Genomic DNA, 16597 nt, shown 5'->3' with positions numbered 1-16597 from the left:
GTAACGCATGTGTGACTACATGCTCAATGGGTGGGACAAGGGAGAGAGTGAGGGTGGAACATAATGATCATTTTAACACCTTCATAACTACAAATCAGACTTTTGATGTAGCTCGTATCCTTTCCATTCAGTAAACATTTATTGAGAACCCTGGGCTAATCTCTAATGATACAGAGATGTCTATGACTGTCTCTGTCCTCAAGGACCTGACTTTACTGAAAGGGAATGTATTCATTTATTTGCTTAGATTTGTCTTCTGTTGCCCTGGGAATACAAAGATGTAGAGGTAGTCTATGAAATGTTGTGTCAGACATTAGAAACATTACTATGTATAAAATTTGTCATGGTAAAGAAAAAGAGGTTTGTATAAGGAGTAGAAGTGTAATATAAATGTGGATCTATGGGAAGCAGAACATTTCTAGAGCTGCCAGGAAATAGAAATGTGGCATAGGAAGACCGTAGGATTTATGCAATCTATGACTATTCCAAAAGGCTTGGTTTTAGAGGATCCAAAAGGAAGAGGGGCAGATACTTAGTGTTATAGGTATTTACTGAAGAGTCCAGTCAGTCTCCCAAACTGAGGCAGTGGTACTTTCCCCCAGAGCAGTGCCTATCTTATCTTTTTTTTTTTTAATATTCTCTAGAATCTAGTAGAGTGCCTTGCACATAACAAGTTTCACTAAATGTTGGTTAAATTTGTCTATACCAGTGTTTTTCAAAGTGTGGTCTGTAGATCCAAGAATCTTTCAGGCAGCCTGTAAAGTCAAAACTATTTTCAATAATACTAAGACATTATTTGCATTTTTTGATTTTTGTGTCATTTGTACTATTTACAAGGTAAGGATATTGCCCCCTGGTACCTACAATACGATCAAGAAATCTAAGTTGAATGCAGTTTTAAAGGCCAGATGTGTTTTTTATTATATTAGTGTCATGTTTATTTCATAAGGATTAGGTAGGTTGTAATTATTTTTAAAAAGGGCTATAATGATGGCTTTTAAGTGCTATAAACATGAATATAGTCTTTTGAATGTTTGCCTTTTATGATTTGGTGTTATTTATGACTATTTCTTTCCTCCTTTTTTTAGGAGTCTACCATGGCTCAAGAATCTCCAAAAAATTCAGCAGCAGAAATTCCAGTGACTAGTAATGGGGAAGTTGATGACTCTCATGAACATGGCTTTAATAGGGTAAGAACACTTTTCTGTCTCTTAATACAGAGAATCATGATAAACCCTTAAAGCTGAGACAAAAGTAATAGAGTTTAATATAGGAATATGTTCTTAGATAGGCTGAAATGCCAGGAATCCAATGTTATTATGGAGGGATGACTAGGTGGGTCGTGTTAGTGATTTGTCAAGAATAAGCTCCAGGCCAGTAAAGCATTTAGGCTTTGATGTTACTATCTGCAATTTTATTACATGACCAGAACAAGAGTGTATCTGATGATTTTGGCATATAACTTTATAGAAAATGACTTCATTTTACTTGTGATAAGAAAAAATATTAACTATAGATCATCCTTTAAAAAACTGGTACTATCTTATCTCTTTTCTTAGTACATAATTCCGTAGTACATAATTCCTAAGTAGGCTTCTCTTGACTTTGCCGTTACTTTCTAAAATGGCATATTTGACTCAGTGGAAAATGAAACTTGGGGTGTGTTTAATTTTGATCTGCTGCGCATTTGAAATTGACATTTAATGCATTTTAATGGAAGCATCATGGGTTTAGAGATAATGTGGGTTCAAATTTCAGCTGTGCTATTCCTAGCAGTGTAACCTTGGGCAGATATTTACTTAATCTCTTCTAGTTGTTGTTTTCTAATCTCTCTAAATGAGATCTTATTTTCATGGGGATATTAATATTAAATGAGATTAAAATAAGTTATATGCCTAATATAGTCTTAGAAATGATAATGATGGTTATCATTTCTGGAGATACTTGAATTAAACATCCCATTTTATGACATTTGATACATGTGTACAACTTTAAATAACTTTAAAAATATAATTTCATATTCTTGAAAAGGTATTGGTTGAAAGATACTTGAATTATTTTACAGCTTAAATAGGACTCTTTTTACTTCATATGTTTTAAGAATAAAATTCTTTAGTTTAACAGAAGGTGATATTTTAGATCAGGATTTCTCATTCTCAGCATTATCTGCATTTTGGGCCAGGTAAATTCCTCAGTGGAGGGTTGGCCTGTGCATGTAAGGTGGTTAGCTGGATCCCCGGCCTCCTCCTAGTAGATGCCGTAGCACCCTCCAGTTCTGACAAGCAAAAATGTTTCCAGTTGTTGCCAAATGTCGAGGGTAGGGAAAAACTTGCCTCTGGTTGAAAACTACTGTTTTGGATAGATCATTTTAATGGATTTTTAGAAAATTCCACTGAATTTCACTTATTTTTGGCTCAGCAGTCCTTTGGAAGAAACAAATGTGTTTTCAAGCTTGGGATATGTTTATTTTAATTGCAAGTGTTTTAACTCGGTTTCTAAGCATCCATGGCCCAATATACGGTGACTGACAGAAGAAAGACTTAAATTCTGAGCACTCAAAGGAAATTTTCACTTTCTGGTATTTGAAAACACTAAGACACACTTGGATATTAAGGAGACTCAAGTTACCATCATTAGACAGTCTACCAATTACTTTATAAACTTCTATTAATTCAAATAATTTTTTATACCAGGATTTTAGTTAATGATTGCTTCATCTTATTTTTGGTAACAGTTCCTTTTTGTGAATTTATTCTGCAAACATTTATTGAGTGTCTGTTGTATACCAGGCATTGGGGATATCATCACAACAAAAATGACAGAAATACCTACCACCAGGGAGTTGATACTCTAATAGACAGTGTAATGAAACCTTTGAGAAAAATGCAGCACATACAAAATGCTGCATTATTTTGGGGATTCACCTGCCATCTTCCATCTCAAGCCTTAAGCCTGTTCTTTTTTTTTTTTTTTTTTTTTGAGCTATAGCTTATACATAGTAAAAAGCACAAATGTTAAGTGTAAAGCTTAACAGAACCACTACCCACATCAAGAAGTAGAACATTTCGAGGTCCTGCCTTACCTAGCTCCCTCTTGCCCTCTTCTAAGCAATATACCTCCCTCCCTTCCAGGATAATTACTGCTATAATTCTGTTGTCATTGATTGCTTTTGACTCTTCCTGAACTGCATATAAATGGAATCATACAGTGTGTACTCTTTTCTGACTGGCTTTCACTCAACATTATGTCTATAATATTGTTGTTGTTGCTTTGGCAGTATTTAATTCTTTTTCATTGTAATATAGTTTTCCATTGTGTCAATACACCACGATTTGTATATCCATTCTTCAGTTGATGGATACCTAGGTTGTTTCCAGCCTGTGCCTACTATGAATAAAGCTGCTGTGACCATTCTTATACAGGTCTTTTGGTGTACATAATCACCTATTTCTGTTGAGTATATACCCTGAGTGAAATTGCCAAGTCATGGTGATGTTTGGGTTTGGTAGACATTGTCGCCTAGTTTGCCGAGTGGTCAAACCAGCTGATGATCCTGACAGCAGTGAATAAGTATTGTAGTTATTCCACATCATTACCAATTTTTGGTATTGTCATACTTTTAAATGTTAGCCATTCTGATGGAATCATAATGGTTATCTTATTGTGGTTTTAACATGCATCTCCCTGATGACTAATGATGTTGAGCATATTTTCAGATTATTATTGACTATTTGAATATTATCTTTTATGAAGTATCTTTTCAAGTCCTTTGCCCATTTTTCTATTAAGTATATGCCTTTTTCTAATTCATTTGTAGGAGTTCTTTATATGTTCTGGGTATAAGTCATTTGTATGGATGTGTGTATTGCAGATGTTTACCTCCAGTCTGTAACTTGCTTTTGTACTCTATTAATGGTATCTTTAGATGAGCAATAGTTAATTTTAATGAAGTCCAATTTATTAGTGTTTCTTTCCCTTTAATGATTTTTGTGACCCTTCTAAGAAATCTTTGCCTATCCCAGTATCATGAAGATACTCTAGCTTCTTCTAAAAGTTTTACTGTTGTACTTCTTACGCATAGGTCTGTGATTCATCTTGAATTTTGTGTATGGCATGATGTAGGGGTCAAGTTTCATTTTCTTTTCTCATATGCATGTGATTTTCATCATTTGTTGAAAAGACTATCCTTTCCCACATAGGGGCCGTTGCTGTTAATCAGGTGATCGTAGATGTGTGGCTCTGCTACTGGGCTGTTTTATTTCTTGGTCTTTTTGTCTATCCTTGCAATAATACCACACTATCTTACCTACTTACTTATTAGAGTAATTAAGTCTGGAGCAAATACTAGCTTCAGCCATGATACCTGGTAGTTAATTCCGCCAGCTTCATTCTTCTGCAGGGTTGCTTTTTACCTTAAACCTATTCATGAGTCTTTAGTTAAGAACCTTTATTGCCTTTGAGTAGTACTGAAAAGTTTTTTTTAATCCTTTCAAATTTTAGCTTTAGAATAGAGTCTTATTAGAGTGAAGTGAATTAAATCATTATATATCTGTATAAGTTCTTTGCTTATGCAGTCAAAGCCAGTTAACTTGCTGCTTTGTAAGTTTACTTCTTATTTAATGTTTAATTCTCTTTTTGGAGATTCTCCTATAATGTTATTTCATTTTCTATTGGGGGGTAAAGAAGGAAAAAAGGAAATGTTGTTCCGGAGCTCTCCTCTTATTGGATGTGAACTTCACCAGTAGGCAAGACTCCTTAGAAGCAATAATCCACTTCAAACAGTACACCCCACTTTACCTCCCTAAAGAAATTCAACATCATAAAACTTGTTTCTCTTTGTAGCTGCTCTTATGAACAATATATATCATGAGAGTTTCTTACATATTTAATATTCTTTAAAATAAAACTTGGCTATGTGATCCCTTTTACTATGAGTGAAAACGGTATTTCAAAAGCATCTTTTGACTGTTTTAAATAAATTACACTCAAGATCTGTTAGGCATATATTTACCTACATTTTGGCATACTCCTTTATTTTCCTGAGCAATAAAATGGAAATTGTATTTAACGTCATATTCATATTGCTCTTTTAATATAGATAAAAGTTCATAAGGAAATTGTGAATAATGTACTGCTCTGCTTAGCATTATATAGACTAATAAAGAGATTTCATGAGAAACCATCTCATAACTAAGGGTATTTTACTAATATACATCTTTTATACATATTTGATGTTTAAAATCATACAATACACAACATTGTAAATCAACTATACTTCAATAAAAAATATTGAAAAAATGAAATAAAATCATATAATGGCTTTTATTTAATGCATACTGCATAATGCATTTTAAAAAGTATAAAGTCTTGTATGAAATTAAGATGATGGCTTATTAAGTTGTCATAACTTGGCTGGCCAGTTGGCGTCACTGTGGCCCAGGCAGTGAAATTGTAAATGATTCTGTTCTCCTTTGTGTGTCTCACTGCCGATGTTTCATTTTTCATTTGATTTCCCTTCTTAGTCTCCTACTACAAGAGGCTCTGGTGGACTTTAACTCAACAGTCACATTGAAATAGAGAATGTAATGGGAGAATTTGTCCTAGAAATTCCCTGGCAGCAGCTTAACATGTGTTAATGTTTCAAGGTTTGTTACTTTTTTTTATTAAGATGAGGGGCAACAGCTATACGTAGAGAGGATAGGATAATAATCTTAGTATTATCTCAGTTCTTTACAGCAAAAATATTTTTGCTTCTAAATAAAAAGTAATTGTTATTTTTTATAGAGTAGTAAAGTTTAATCTCTAAAGAATACAAATTACTCTTTTACTTATAAACTGCATATTATTTATAATTTATTCTGTTATAGTGCTGGCCAAAATATTAGGTTAGAAATGTGCAATTTGTACCATGAGTTAAAGAAGGGAATATTAGCTCCTTGTGAATTAAGTTGAAACTTCTTGTGAATTAAGTTATATTTGGCAGATTTAGAGAAATTACCTTAGTAAGTATAGCTAAAATAAAACTTTTCCTGTGGTAGGCCCAAAACTAAAATTCATAATTTAGGTTTTTCCACCTATAGACCTTTTCTGTAGAAAAACCTATATATACAAAAGCTACCAAATCTTGTGTTCAATTTGAAGGAGTTTAGGATCCCTTGAACCTTGCAGGTGGATCCTTAGGTTCCCTGTGTTTTAAATACTCCTGATCTATAAGTTTTGAGTTAAATCACAGGATTTTAATCCAGTAGGAATACCTTGAAGATCCCTGTGTCTCACTACTTTATTTTACAACTGAGGAAAAGGGGCCCTGAGGTTGTGATGGAATTACCCATATTAACTCGCTGTACCAAAAGCTTATGTGATTGACTGTAAGTACAGTGTGGGCAAGAATGCTCATTCATTACCTTATCTCCAGGGCCTGGCAGCATTGCTGGCACATAATAGATAATCAGGCTTTCATTAAATGTTTAGTGAATGAATGAACAAATGTTAGAACCAGGACTAGAAACACGGTTTCTAGACTTCTATGGAACAACAGGAAGAGATATTATACTCTTAGACTTGACACATCTTTTGTCCGTAATTTTCCACATGCATCATGGTCATCATTGTTGTAGCTGTTGGAAGTTTTATTGTTTTGGACGTTTTTATTGTTATTTTTCTTTTACTCTTTAATTCTTTTGTTAAACTAAGTAGTTTCTCCATTCCCCTGTACTTATTAGTCTGGATAACATACTTTAGCAGTCTAAAGAAGACTTGGGAAAGAATATAAGAGTAGAAATTATAAGAACCCTTTTTAGAACACATTTCCTCTCCTCACCTTAATGTTGTAACTGTCCATTTATTTATCTGCTTTTCCCAAGAGCTTGGAATCACTCTGTTTATGGCAGAGACGGTATGTGTGCACTGCACAGCTTATGGTTCACAGTAGTTCAGTGAAAGAATGAGTTTCAGTATGACTTAAATTTAACATAATTTCTACTTCAGCCATCCTATCCTAGAGTTTGAGTAGCATCTGATGACAGTTTTTCCCCATACTATATGGTGATACAATATAATGCTTCTGCATTGTCTGAAAAATTTAGTACTTCTGTCATTGGCAGCATTGATTTGATGAGGGCTTTTTCCTAAGGCCAGTTTTTTACCAGATGTATATCTTAGATCCCTTTAAAGGTATGGCAAATGTTTTTCAGGGGTTGTTTAATCCATGCAAATCTAAATTCATTTTAATATTTACTTTTTTTAAGTACAGAATATATTCTTAGTACTATTACCACAAATTAAGTTTTAAAATATATGTTTATTATATATACATCTATTAAATTAACTCTGGATTCATATTCCTGTTGAAAATTGTGAATAAGTATAATTTTTAATGAAAAGCTGAAGCCATATGTATCTTAATTATAATTTTTAGATTGTACCTTTATAAACAAATGCTATCATGGATAAGTGTTTTACTATTTAGGAGAAATTGTTTTGAATGTAGTTATATACAAACATTTCCATAGTGATAGTCTTTGAATGAATTCAGCATTTCCTTGATGCAAATTGGTACATCTTAACTTCAGTACTACTTAGAATCTAGACTTTAGTCTAAGATGCAGGGGTTGGGGTGGAACCAAGAGAATAGACAGTAAACTGCCAGAAGATAGTGATGCTCTAAGTTCTTGTTAAATGTTTGTTGAGTGAATGAGAGGGAACTGGAGAGAGAGAGGGAGAGAGAGAAATGAGATTGAGATTTTGTGTGTGTGTGTGTGTGTGTGTGTGTGTGTGTGTGTGTGTGTGTGTGTTGATAAAATGAAGAAAGTAGGTAAGTCAGGAGATTTGCTGTCTTGATCAACTGGAGTAACAGATATGGGAGGAGATTGTGATCATAAAATAAGTTATTAGATTTAAGATTCCAGGAGTGTTGCTTCCTGAGCAGTGACAAGATCCAAAGAGTGGCCATGGGAGTTCCAGTTGCTTAAGTAGAATTGGGCGTGAAAGGTGAAAGGCATTAGAGATGAAGAAGTTAATGAAATCTGAGACTAAAGTGTAGGTTGGGATATACTGTATTAGTTGAATATATCTTTTATCTGCCGTCACACTCTTGGCCTCTTGTCCAGCTACAGATCACCAAATCTGAATGAAACTACCAACCTTAGGCTTCCTACAAGCATACTGAGGGGGAAGAAATCATACATCTTTACAGATGGTTATTACTACAACCCATCATTCTGCATCAACATAGGTAGGCAGGCTCATGCAATAGATTTTATTTCATTTTAAGTATTTCACAGTTTGTATTAAAAAAAAATAAAGCAACAGACTACATACCGTGCCATTAGTAGAGTATGTTTTTGATGAGCTGTAAAACTCAGCTTAGACACCTTACATATCACTTTGGAAGTAATTGCAAACTGAACATAGAGTCATTCCCTGAAAGCGTGCCCAAAACGTTGGGAACACCCAGGATAATGGTAAAAATTGGGGATAGAGCAGAAGACCTGGATATGCCAAAGCCCTCATTATTGAGGGGACTGACCGGAAAGAAGGTGGGCGATGGAGGGTCGGTAGGTGGGGCGGCCCGCAAGGGCAGTGAGGTGGGAGTCAGCACTGCACACTACAGCAGAGTTCCTCAGAGTGTAGACAGAGGGTTACCTACATCAGAGTCACCTCACTTACTTGTTTGAAATTCTGACTCCTGGGTTCCACACTTCAACTTAACCAGAATTACAACAGGCAGCTAAGAAGAACCTGCATTTTTAGTAGTTTTCTCAGGTGATTCTTACCCAAACCAAAGTTTGAGAACTGGTAGTTAGGAAGTGGAGAGCTGAGAAAATGCTGACCCTCCCTCTACCTGCTTGATAAACAATGTTGGAGAATAGGCCGCTTTGACTGAAGATAATTGTAGAGTGTCAGAGAGGCCACCGTGAGGAGGTTAAGGATGTTGCAGTATGTTTACAGCAGAATTAGGAATGTGGAGGTCTGTTGAATAACAGCTTTGCTTCTGGCAGATACTCCTTATAAGCAGCTAACTGTTAAAACAACAAAAGGGGGTTTTAAATTACCAAAGTTTATAGAATATTTAACATAAAATTTTCAATTTGTTTCTTTTAAAATTATATTATGTATATGCTGTGGAAGGTTTTATCCATTTTGAAGAATGAGATAAGGTGTTTAAATTGAGAAAATTAAATGAAGTATTAGTATTATATCTGCTAAATACTAGGAGTACCAAAGAGGAACAAAATAGATGGTCTTAGGGAGCTTACCGTCTTCAGGAGAGAGAATGTAGACAAATAATGTCAGTGCTGTGTGAGAAGTGATATGCTAAGCCCAGTATAGCATGGGCTGATAATGGGTACGAACAAGTATGGGAAGATTACCTGAGGAAGTGCTATCCAAGCTGAATCTAAAGGATGAGCCAACCCGATGAAGAAGAGTAAAGAATGGTCCCATCAGAGGCAATTAGAAAGACCTGAAAAGGTTGCGAGACCGTAGAATTGAAAATTCGTTATTGTTGGAGTGGGGAACGTGGGGGCAGATGTGTGAGAAATGAGGTTGGAGAGTAAGTAGGGATGAGGTCCTGTAAAACCTCAAAACCGTGTGGAGGAGTTTGGACTTTACCTAAAAAGCAATGGAGGACCACTAAAATGAGTAAAAACTGAAGTGCCTCATCACATTCGCATTTTAGAAAGTTGTCTCGTCCTACTGTACAAAGAATGAATTTCAGGGCTGACAAGACTAAAGACAAGGGAGACAGATTCTTCAGGTCACCATGGGAAGAAGGGAAGTGAGACTTTGGACTTTGCTCTTGGAGGGAAACTAGAGCCAGGAAAGAACACCAAGCCATTTTAAAAGATGCAGATAGGAGGAAAACTGGGGAAATATAGTGTAAGGAAACTAGGGAGAAGAGAGTTCGTGTAGTTTGTGGAATACTTGGAGAATCCTTACAGATTGTTGGTGGTTGCAATGCATGCTTTGCGAATTCCTCCTTTTTAAAAGATTTCTCCTCCTCTCTCTGAGTAAAAGGGGAGAATTCATTAATAAATCTCTAGTTCTTTTTTTTAACATCTTTATTGGAGTATAATTGCTTTACAGTGGTGTGTTAGTTTCTGCTTTATAACAAAGTGAATCAGCTATACATATATCCCCATATCTCCTCCCTCTTGTGTCTCCCTCCCACCCTCCCTATCCCACCCCTCTAGGTGGTCACAAAGCACCAAGCTTAAAATCTCTAGTTCTACTTATATACTGTAGTGTTCTGCATCTTACTGAGCATGTGTATTTTTTTAAATTAATTAATTTATTTTATTTTTGGCTGCGTTGGGTCCTCATTGCTGCGCACGGGCTTTCTTTTAGTTGCAGTGAGTGGGGGCTATTCTTCATTGCGGTGGGCGGGCTTCTCATTGCGGTGGCTTCTCTTGTTGTGGAGCATGGGCTCTAGGCACACGGGCTTCAGTAGTTGTGACACGCGGGCTCTAGAGCGCAGGCTCAGTAGTTGTGGCGCACGGGCTTAGTTGCTCCGCGGCATGTGGGATCTTCCCGGACCAGGGCTCAAACCCGTGTCCCCTGCATTGACAGACGGGATTCTTAACCACTGCGCCACCAGGGAATCCCCAAAGCATGTGTATTTTAAAGCAAATTTGCTGAACATTTGGTGTTCTTTAATTGTTAATTTTGCTCTAACTTCAGTTCAAAAGTAGATTACTATGCTAAATTATAAAGTTACATTTTTAACCTCATTCTTATTCTTACCTCTGTTAAAATATGCAAATGGAAGCAAGTTATTTTGGTTGAAAATGAACATCCCTTCACAGCTTTATGGAAGCTGTAACTACAAGTATTATCTTGTATCCTCTGAAAAGAACTTAAACTATACATGAAACTTTTTTGCCAAAAGCATTATATTTTATTTTAATTGTTTGAAGATTTATTTTTAGAAACTGTTAAATACTCCAGTATTATCCTAGTAGCTTGAATAGAAAATTAACTTCAGGTTTATTCCATTTTATTGTGCAATTGTTAAGCATGACTTTGCAAAGTCTTAAACATTGAGTTGAATGTGAGCGACATAAAAATGCCAATTAGGGATTTTACATTGTTGGTTATAAATGGGCTCATTGTCTCTCAAATATATTCTGGAAACTATAGGAGTAAATGCAGTAACATATATTTTAAAAGTTACTAAGCTAGGCACAACCTTACAACTGAGACACTAAAAGTTTAAGGGTTATGTAAAGATACGTTTTAAAGTTTTTGTGAACTATGAGGCTAAATTATATTACTTAGAGAATGTGTATTTTACAGAAAGCAGTCAACAAGCTCATAAAATACTGAGTGTTTTCTTACAAGTCATGCATTCCACTCTCATAGCGCATATCATTTTGTGTTGCAGCAACTTAACTGCCAGACCGCTATCAAAATGATAATTCTGTTCACAACCTGAATGGATCTATTTGTACCACTTTTGGTTAGGCTCCTTCTGCTAGTAAGAGTTTAAGCAAAGGAAGGCCTTAGTGTTTTTCAAATTTTACAGCTGTTTTACATAAAGGACACGAGGTTTTTTTCTAGAAGAACTTTTGTTTGTTGAGTAAAGGACCCTTGGGAGACCATTGGGAGAGGTTTGAGTGAAATGTAATATCCTCAGACAGCTAGAAGTTGTTTCTTCCAGAGGCCATGCATGACAAGATGGAAGCATCCCTTAACTTCTTAAAAACTTAGGGAATGAGAGGTATCCATCAAATTCCCTATTTAACCTGTTACTCGCTCCCCTCTTCCCAACTACTACTACTATATCTCTTTTCTGGGAATTCACACAATATTTTGTGACAGGACAGATGATTCAAATGAATAATGTTCTTTCAGTTAAGTTCTAAGAATACAGCAAACACAACTCTCCTGGACCTCTGTGCCATTTGTATGTTGTTTATGGTTTTTCACCCTCATATTTTGAGAGCTGTCTTTGATACTTTTTTCCTTAAGGAGAGCTAAAAAGCTGTCAAGACTTGGAGCAAAGCAATATCCAGGGAAACCACTCTATAAATAATTGACCTTAATAACCAAACTCACAGAGTTTGAGAAATATCTTGGTGCTTTGACATTATTTATTTTGTAAGTGATGTATTTGTCTTTTAGAGAGAAAAAATTATCTGGTTCTATGTAAATATGAATAAAAGTGTCAGTAATATTTAAAACTGGAAACCATTGATTTAGTACATTAGTATATTAAAAAATAAACTGGGAAGGTAAAGATCATTTATTTAGCAAAATGAACAGACTCAGAGATTTGGTTTAAAAATAAGAAGTAAATAAAACTGAGTGTAAAGAGTGTTTTCTTTTTAATTCTAAGTGCTCTCCAAAACAATACACAGATGAAAAGGATATTGTCCTGTGACAAGAGGTTTTACGTGACATTAGGAAATAAGTGAAATGGAATGAAAGTTGTTATCTGTTTTGTACCAGTAGGAAATTACAAGTTGAGAATATATTTGCATTAGTGTGTTTAAACTAGTGAGCAGATTCTGCAATGATTTTTAAAAGATATTTTTTAAATAATTTTTTTAAGAAAACATACTAGCTAAAATAAATTGAGTCTCTAACAAATTGCTTGTGTCTGTTTACATTTACTATACATTACAGTTAATAGTGTGTCTTGAAGCTTAGTCCTATTTCTGTGTTCCTGTTTTCTCATCTGTAAAATAGTAGTGATAGTACTACTAAATGAGATATTAGGCAGTTCTTGCTTTGTATAGTTCCAAAATGCATTAATTTTGGTTACCGTGGTTTAATTAAATAATATCTGTCCCGAACAACACAGCTCAGATTTCTGTCACCACAGTGTATTAACAGTAGTTGTATAAAGTATAAACTTCACTGCTAGCACTTAAGTTCAAAAATCACCATGTGAATGACGATGCATACATATCATGATTATTGAGTAATCACATCACTTTCAAAGTCTCTTGGTGATTGGTCACTGTATCTGTTATTCATTTCATACACAGACAGCAAATCATGTGGTTCTGTTATCACCTTGTCTCCTGGTCATAAACCCATGTGGCATTTTACAGAAGTGGATAATCAAAAGGGAGTGGGTAAACAAAGATAGAAGTGCAGCAAAGAAATGAAAAGTGATAACATAAATTCAGACCAAACCTAAACGGGGGTGGGGGGGCTTCCCTGGTGGTGCAGTGGTTAAGAATCCACCTGCCAATGCAGGGGACACGGGTTCGAACCCTGGTCTGGGAAGATCCCACATGCCGTGGAACAGCTAAGCCCGTGCACCCACAACTACTGAGCCTGTGCTCTAGAGCCCACGAGCCACAACTACTGAGCCTGTGCTCTAGAGCCAGCGAGCCACAACTACTGAAGCCCATGCGCCTAGAGCCCATGCTCTACAACAAGAGAAACCACCACAGTGAAAAGCCCGCGCACCTCAATGAAAAGTAGCCCCTGCTGACTGCAACTAGAGAAAGCCCGCATGCAGCAACGAAGACCAAACTCAGCGCCCCCCCCAAAAAAAAACCTAAATGGGGGACTTCCTTGGGGGCACAGTGGTTAAGAATCCGCTTGCCAAAGCAGGGGACACGGGTTTGAGCCTTGGTCCAGGAAGATCCCACATGCCGAGGAGCAACCAAACCCATGTGCTACAACTACTGAGCCTGTGCTCTAGAGCCCAGAAGCCACAACTACTGAGCCCATGTGCCGCAACTACCGAAGCCCATGCGCCTAGAGCCCGTGCTCTGTAACAAGAGAAGTGACCGCAGTGAGAAGCTCACGCTCGGCAACCAAGAGTAGCCCCCGCTCGCTGCAACTAGAGAAAGCCCGCACACAGCAGCGAAGACCCAACGAAGCCAAAAATAAATACATTTATTTAAAAAAAAAATACCCCAACAAAACCTAAATGGGACTTCTCTGGCTGGTGGTCCAGTGGTTAAGACTTCGAAATTCCACTGCAGGGGGCGTGGGTTTAATCCCTGGTAGGGGAACTAAGATCCATGTGCCCCACAGTGTGGCGAAAAGAAAAATAAACCTAAATGGAGTTGTGGAAGAAATAACTGACCCACAGGCATGTTGACACTGCCACGGTTTGAGAGACTCTAGATCTGAGCCAGAAGAACATAGTGAAGGCTAACTTAACAACATAAGCAAGGAAAGAGTTTTTTAAAGTTTTGACAAGAATTTTTGAAGGTAATGGAATAATCAGTTTTTCCCATTAACCACTTTGCATGGTTTCTACTTGCTTGGTCATTTTTATGATCTTGATCTTGCCCTGTCATGCAGAGTGAAGACTGCCTGTACATAAAGTGCTTAGAACAATCCCTGGCACATAGTAAGTGCTCAAGAAATGTTTGCTATTGTAATTATTATTGATAGCACTAATTAGTTGTAAAGATGATTGTAGTAGGGGAGAGGGATGGCCAGCTTAACTGAGTGCCTAAAAATATGTACTGGGTATCTCGCCCATATTATCTCGTCTAATTGTAGTAGTACTCTGGGGTAATTTTGATCCTCTTTTTACAGCTGAGCTAACAGGAACTAAAACGTTTTTAAGTACTTACCCAGGATCACATAGCCACTAAATATTGATAGGAAAGTAATATTCAAATGAGGCCATCTGAATTATCTTTCCAGGTCTTTCATGTTTCTAGTAATAGTTGATACTTGATGAGACTATCACAAACTTTAAAAAGTGATTTTAGAGTCTTTGCTGTTGATAAACATTTTTAAGGTTTGCCATACAAAATTCAAAAGGTGATTTCACGGGGAGCTCTAATTAGGGTGAAGAAAGCAAGAATCAATCTTTCAGCTTACTTGTATTTACTGTTATGTTATTGTGCTTTTATTTTATGTTTATTAGTTTTTGTTTGTCCTCATAATGATTAGCAGTGAGATCCTTAAATTTTTTTTAAAAATTATGTCATAGCTTTGCTTATAACAAATCATTGGAGTGGGTATTTTTTCTTTTTACAGGCCAATTCAAAGAAATGTCCCTGGTAAAACTAATGTTAATTAGTTTTCTCTTTTGGAGTAGACATATCTCCATTGGATTAAACAGAAAGTTTGCCTTTGATCTTTTTGGTCTTGCTAATGAAAAACTCTAGATGTTAAGTGTACATTGGTTTTACCACTTTTTTAATGTTTTTATCAAATATTGGATATAAAAGAGTGTTGATACAATATGTATAAGATATAAAGAATAACTATACACATAAAAGGCATACAGATTGGAAAGGAAGAGGTAAAACTATCTCTATTTGCAGACAACATAACCTTGTATATAGAAAATCCTGAGGAATCCACACACAAAAAAAACCTTTTAAAAATAATAAGTTCAGCATAGTTGAAGGATAGAAGAGCAATATGCAAAGCTCAATTTTATTTCTAAACTCTAGGAATAAATAATCCAAAAATAAATTTAAGAAAACAGTTGCATTTATAGTAGCATCAAAAATAAGAAAATACTCAGGAATGTGTGCAAAACTTGTACCCTAAAAACTATAGGACATTGAGGAAAGAAGTTAAAAAAGATCTAAATAAATGGAAGGACATCTCACGTTCATGGATCAGAAGACTTAATTTGTTAAGATGGGAGTCTCCCTAAATTGATCAGATTCAACACAGTCTCTATCAAGATCCCAGCTGGCTTTTTTTTGTAGAAATTGACAAACTGATCATATGTAAATGGCTCACTCGCTCATTTTGTTCAGAATTCTGCCCACATCTTACCTCTTCAGAGAGACCTTCCCTGAATATCCCATCTAAAGTAGCACCCTTTGCCTGTCACTCTGTATCCCTCTTATCCTGCCTTAAAAAAATAACAAACACACTTACAATTTATTACTGTTTACCCTTGAACAATGGGTTGGGTGCCCACCCTCCCCACAGGCAAATTTTTGTGTAACTTTTCCTTTGGCCCTCCTTATCCACGATTCAGCATCTGAGGAGTCAACCACCTCGGATCTTGTAGTACTGTAGTACAAGCATATTTATTGAAAAAAATCGGCATATAAGGGGATGCAGTTCAAACCTGTGTTTTTCAAGGATCAACTGTACTTACTACAGCACTTCTTATTACCTGAGATACATTTATTTAGTGTCCATCTCCTCCTTCCCCTATACCTCACATGAGTCTGATGGGCAGAGACCATCTGTTTCCTACAGTGCTTATCTGTAGTGTCTAGAGGACTGGCTGTCATAACTTGGTGCTCATTAAATGTTGATTCAGTAAATCCTTTATGTTCCAGAGCTCAAGCAGTACTTTCTCTTTTCCTATTTGATTTTCATGGACTTAGTCCCTATTGTGAATTCCTCTGATACTTATTGTCTTTACTTTGGCACCAAGTTCAACTTTTATATTAATGTTTGTGTATGTTGTCTCTCCGGTGAGGCAAGTACTGTACCTTATGTTATCTTTTTCTTTGCCCAGCAAGTCTAACATAGTAAGAATAAGCAGATACTCATGAAATTAAATTTTAAAATAAGCCTATTGCTGTATCAGCTTCTTAATCTATATGGTGTTGTCATAAGTCCTTTAGTTTATTCAACAAATTCATTTATTTATTCATCCAACAAATATTTATTGAATATAATAAATAAATTATATTTA

At 36.0% G+C, this 16597-nt stretch overlaps 1 protein-coding gene across 15 annotated transcripts in view; it reads left to right on the top strand.

Annotated features, from left to right (window-relative positions):
• ARFIP1 (ARF interacting protein 1) overlaps window positions 1–16597 on the top strand; it is a 134755-nt gene that overhangs the window by 47700 nt on the left and 70458 nt on the right. For 13 of the 15 annotated variants that reach the window (XR_012332131.1, XR_012332132.1, XR_012332128.1 and 10 more), the window contains one exon: window positions 1089–1190. Coding sequence is in view for 8 of the 15 variants with exons in the window: in XM_019926616.3 (XP_019782175.1) it covers window positions 1089–1190 (102 nt within the window). In the remaining 7 variants the exon portion in view is untranslated. Of the gene's footprint in view, window positions 1–1088; window positions 1191–8127; window positions 8234–16597 lie in introns of those variants that run through there. The other 2 variants (XM_019926623.3, XM_073805489.1) reach the window with 2 other exon arrangements.

The sequence above is a fragment of the Tursiops truncatus genome, chromosome 5 (genome assembly GCF_011762595.2).
Source record: "Tursiops truncatus isolate mTurTru1 chromosome 5, mTurTru1.mat.Y, whole genome shotgun sequence".
NCBI classification, from domain to species: Eukaryota; Metazoa; Chordata; class Mammalia; order Artiodactyla; family Delphinidae; genus Tursiops; species Tursiops truncatus.
The sequence above is the reverse complement of the archived record's forward strand: the minus strand, read 5'-3'. Positions and strand labels throughout refer to the sequence as shown.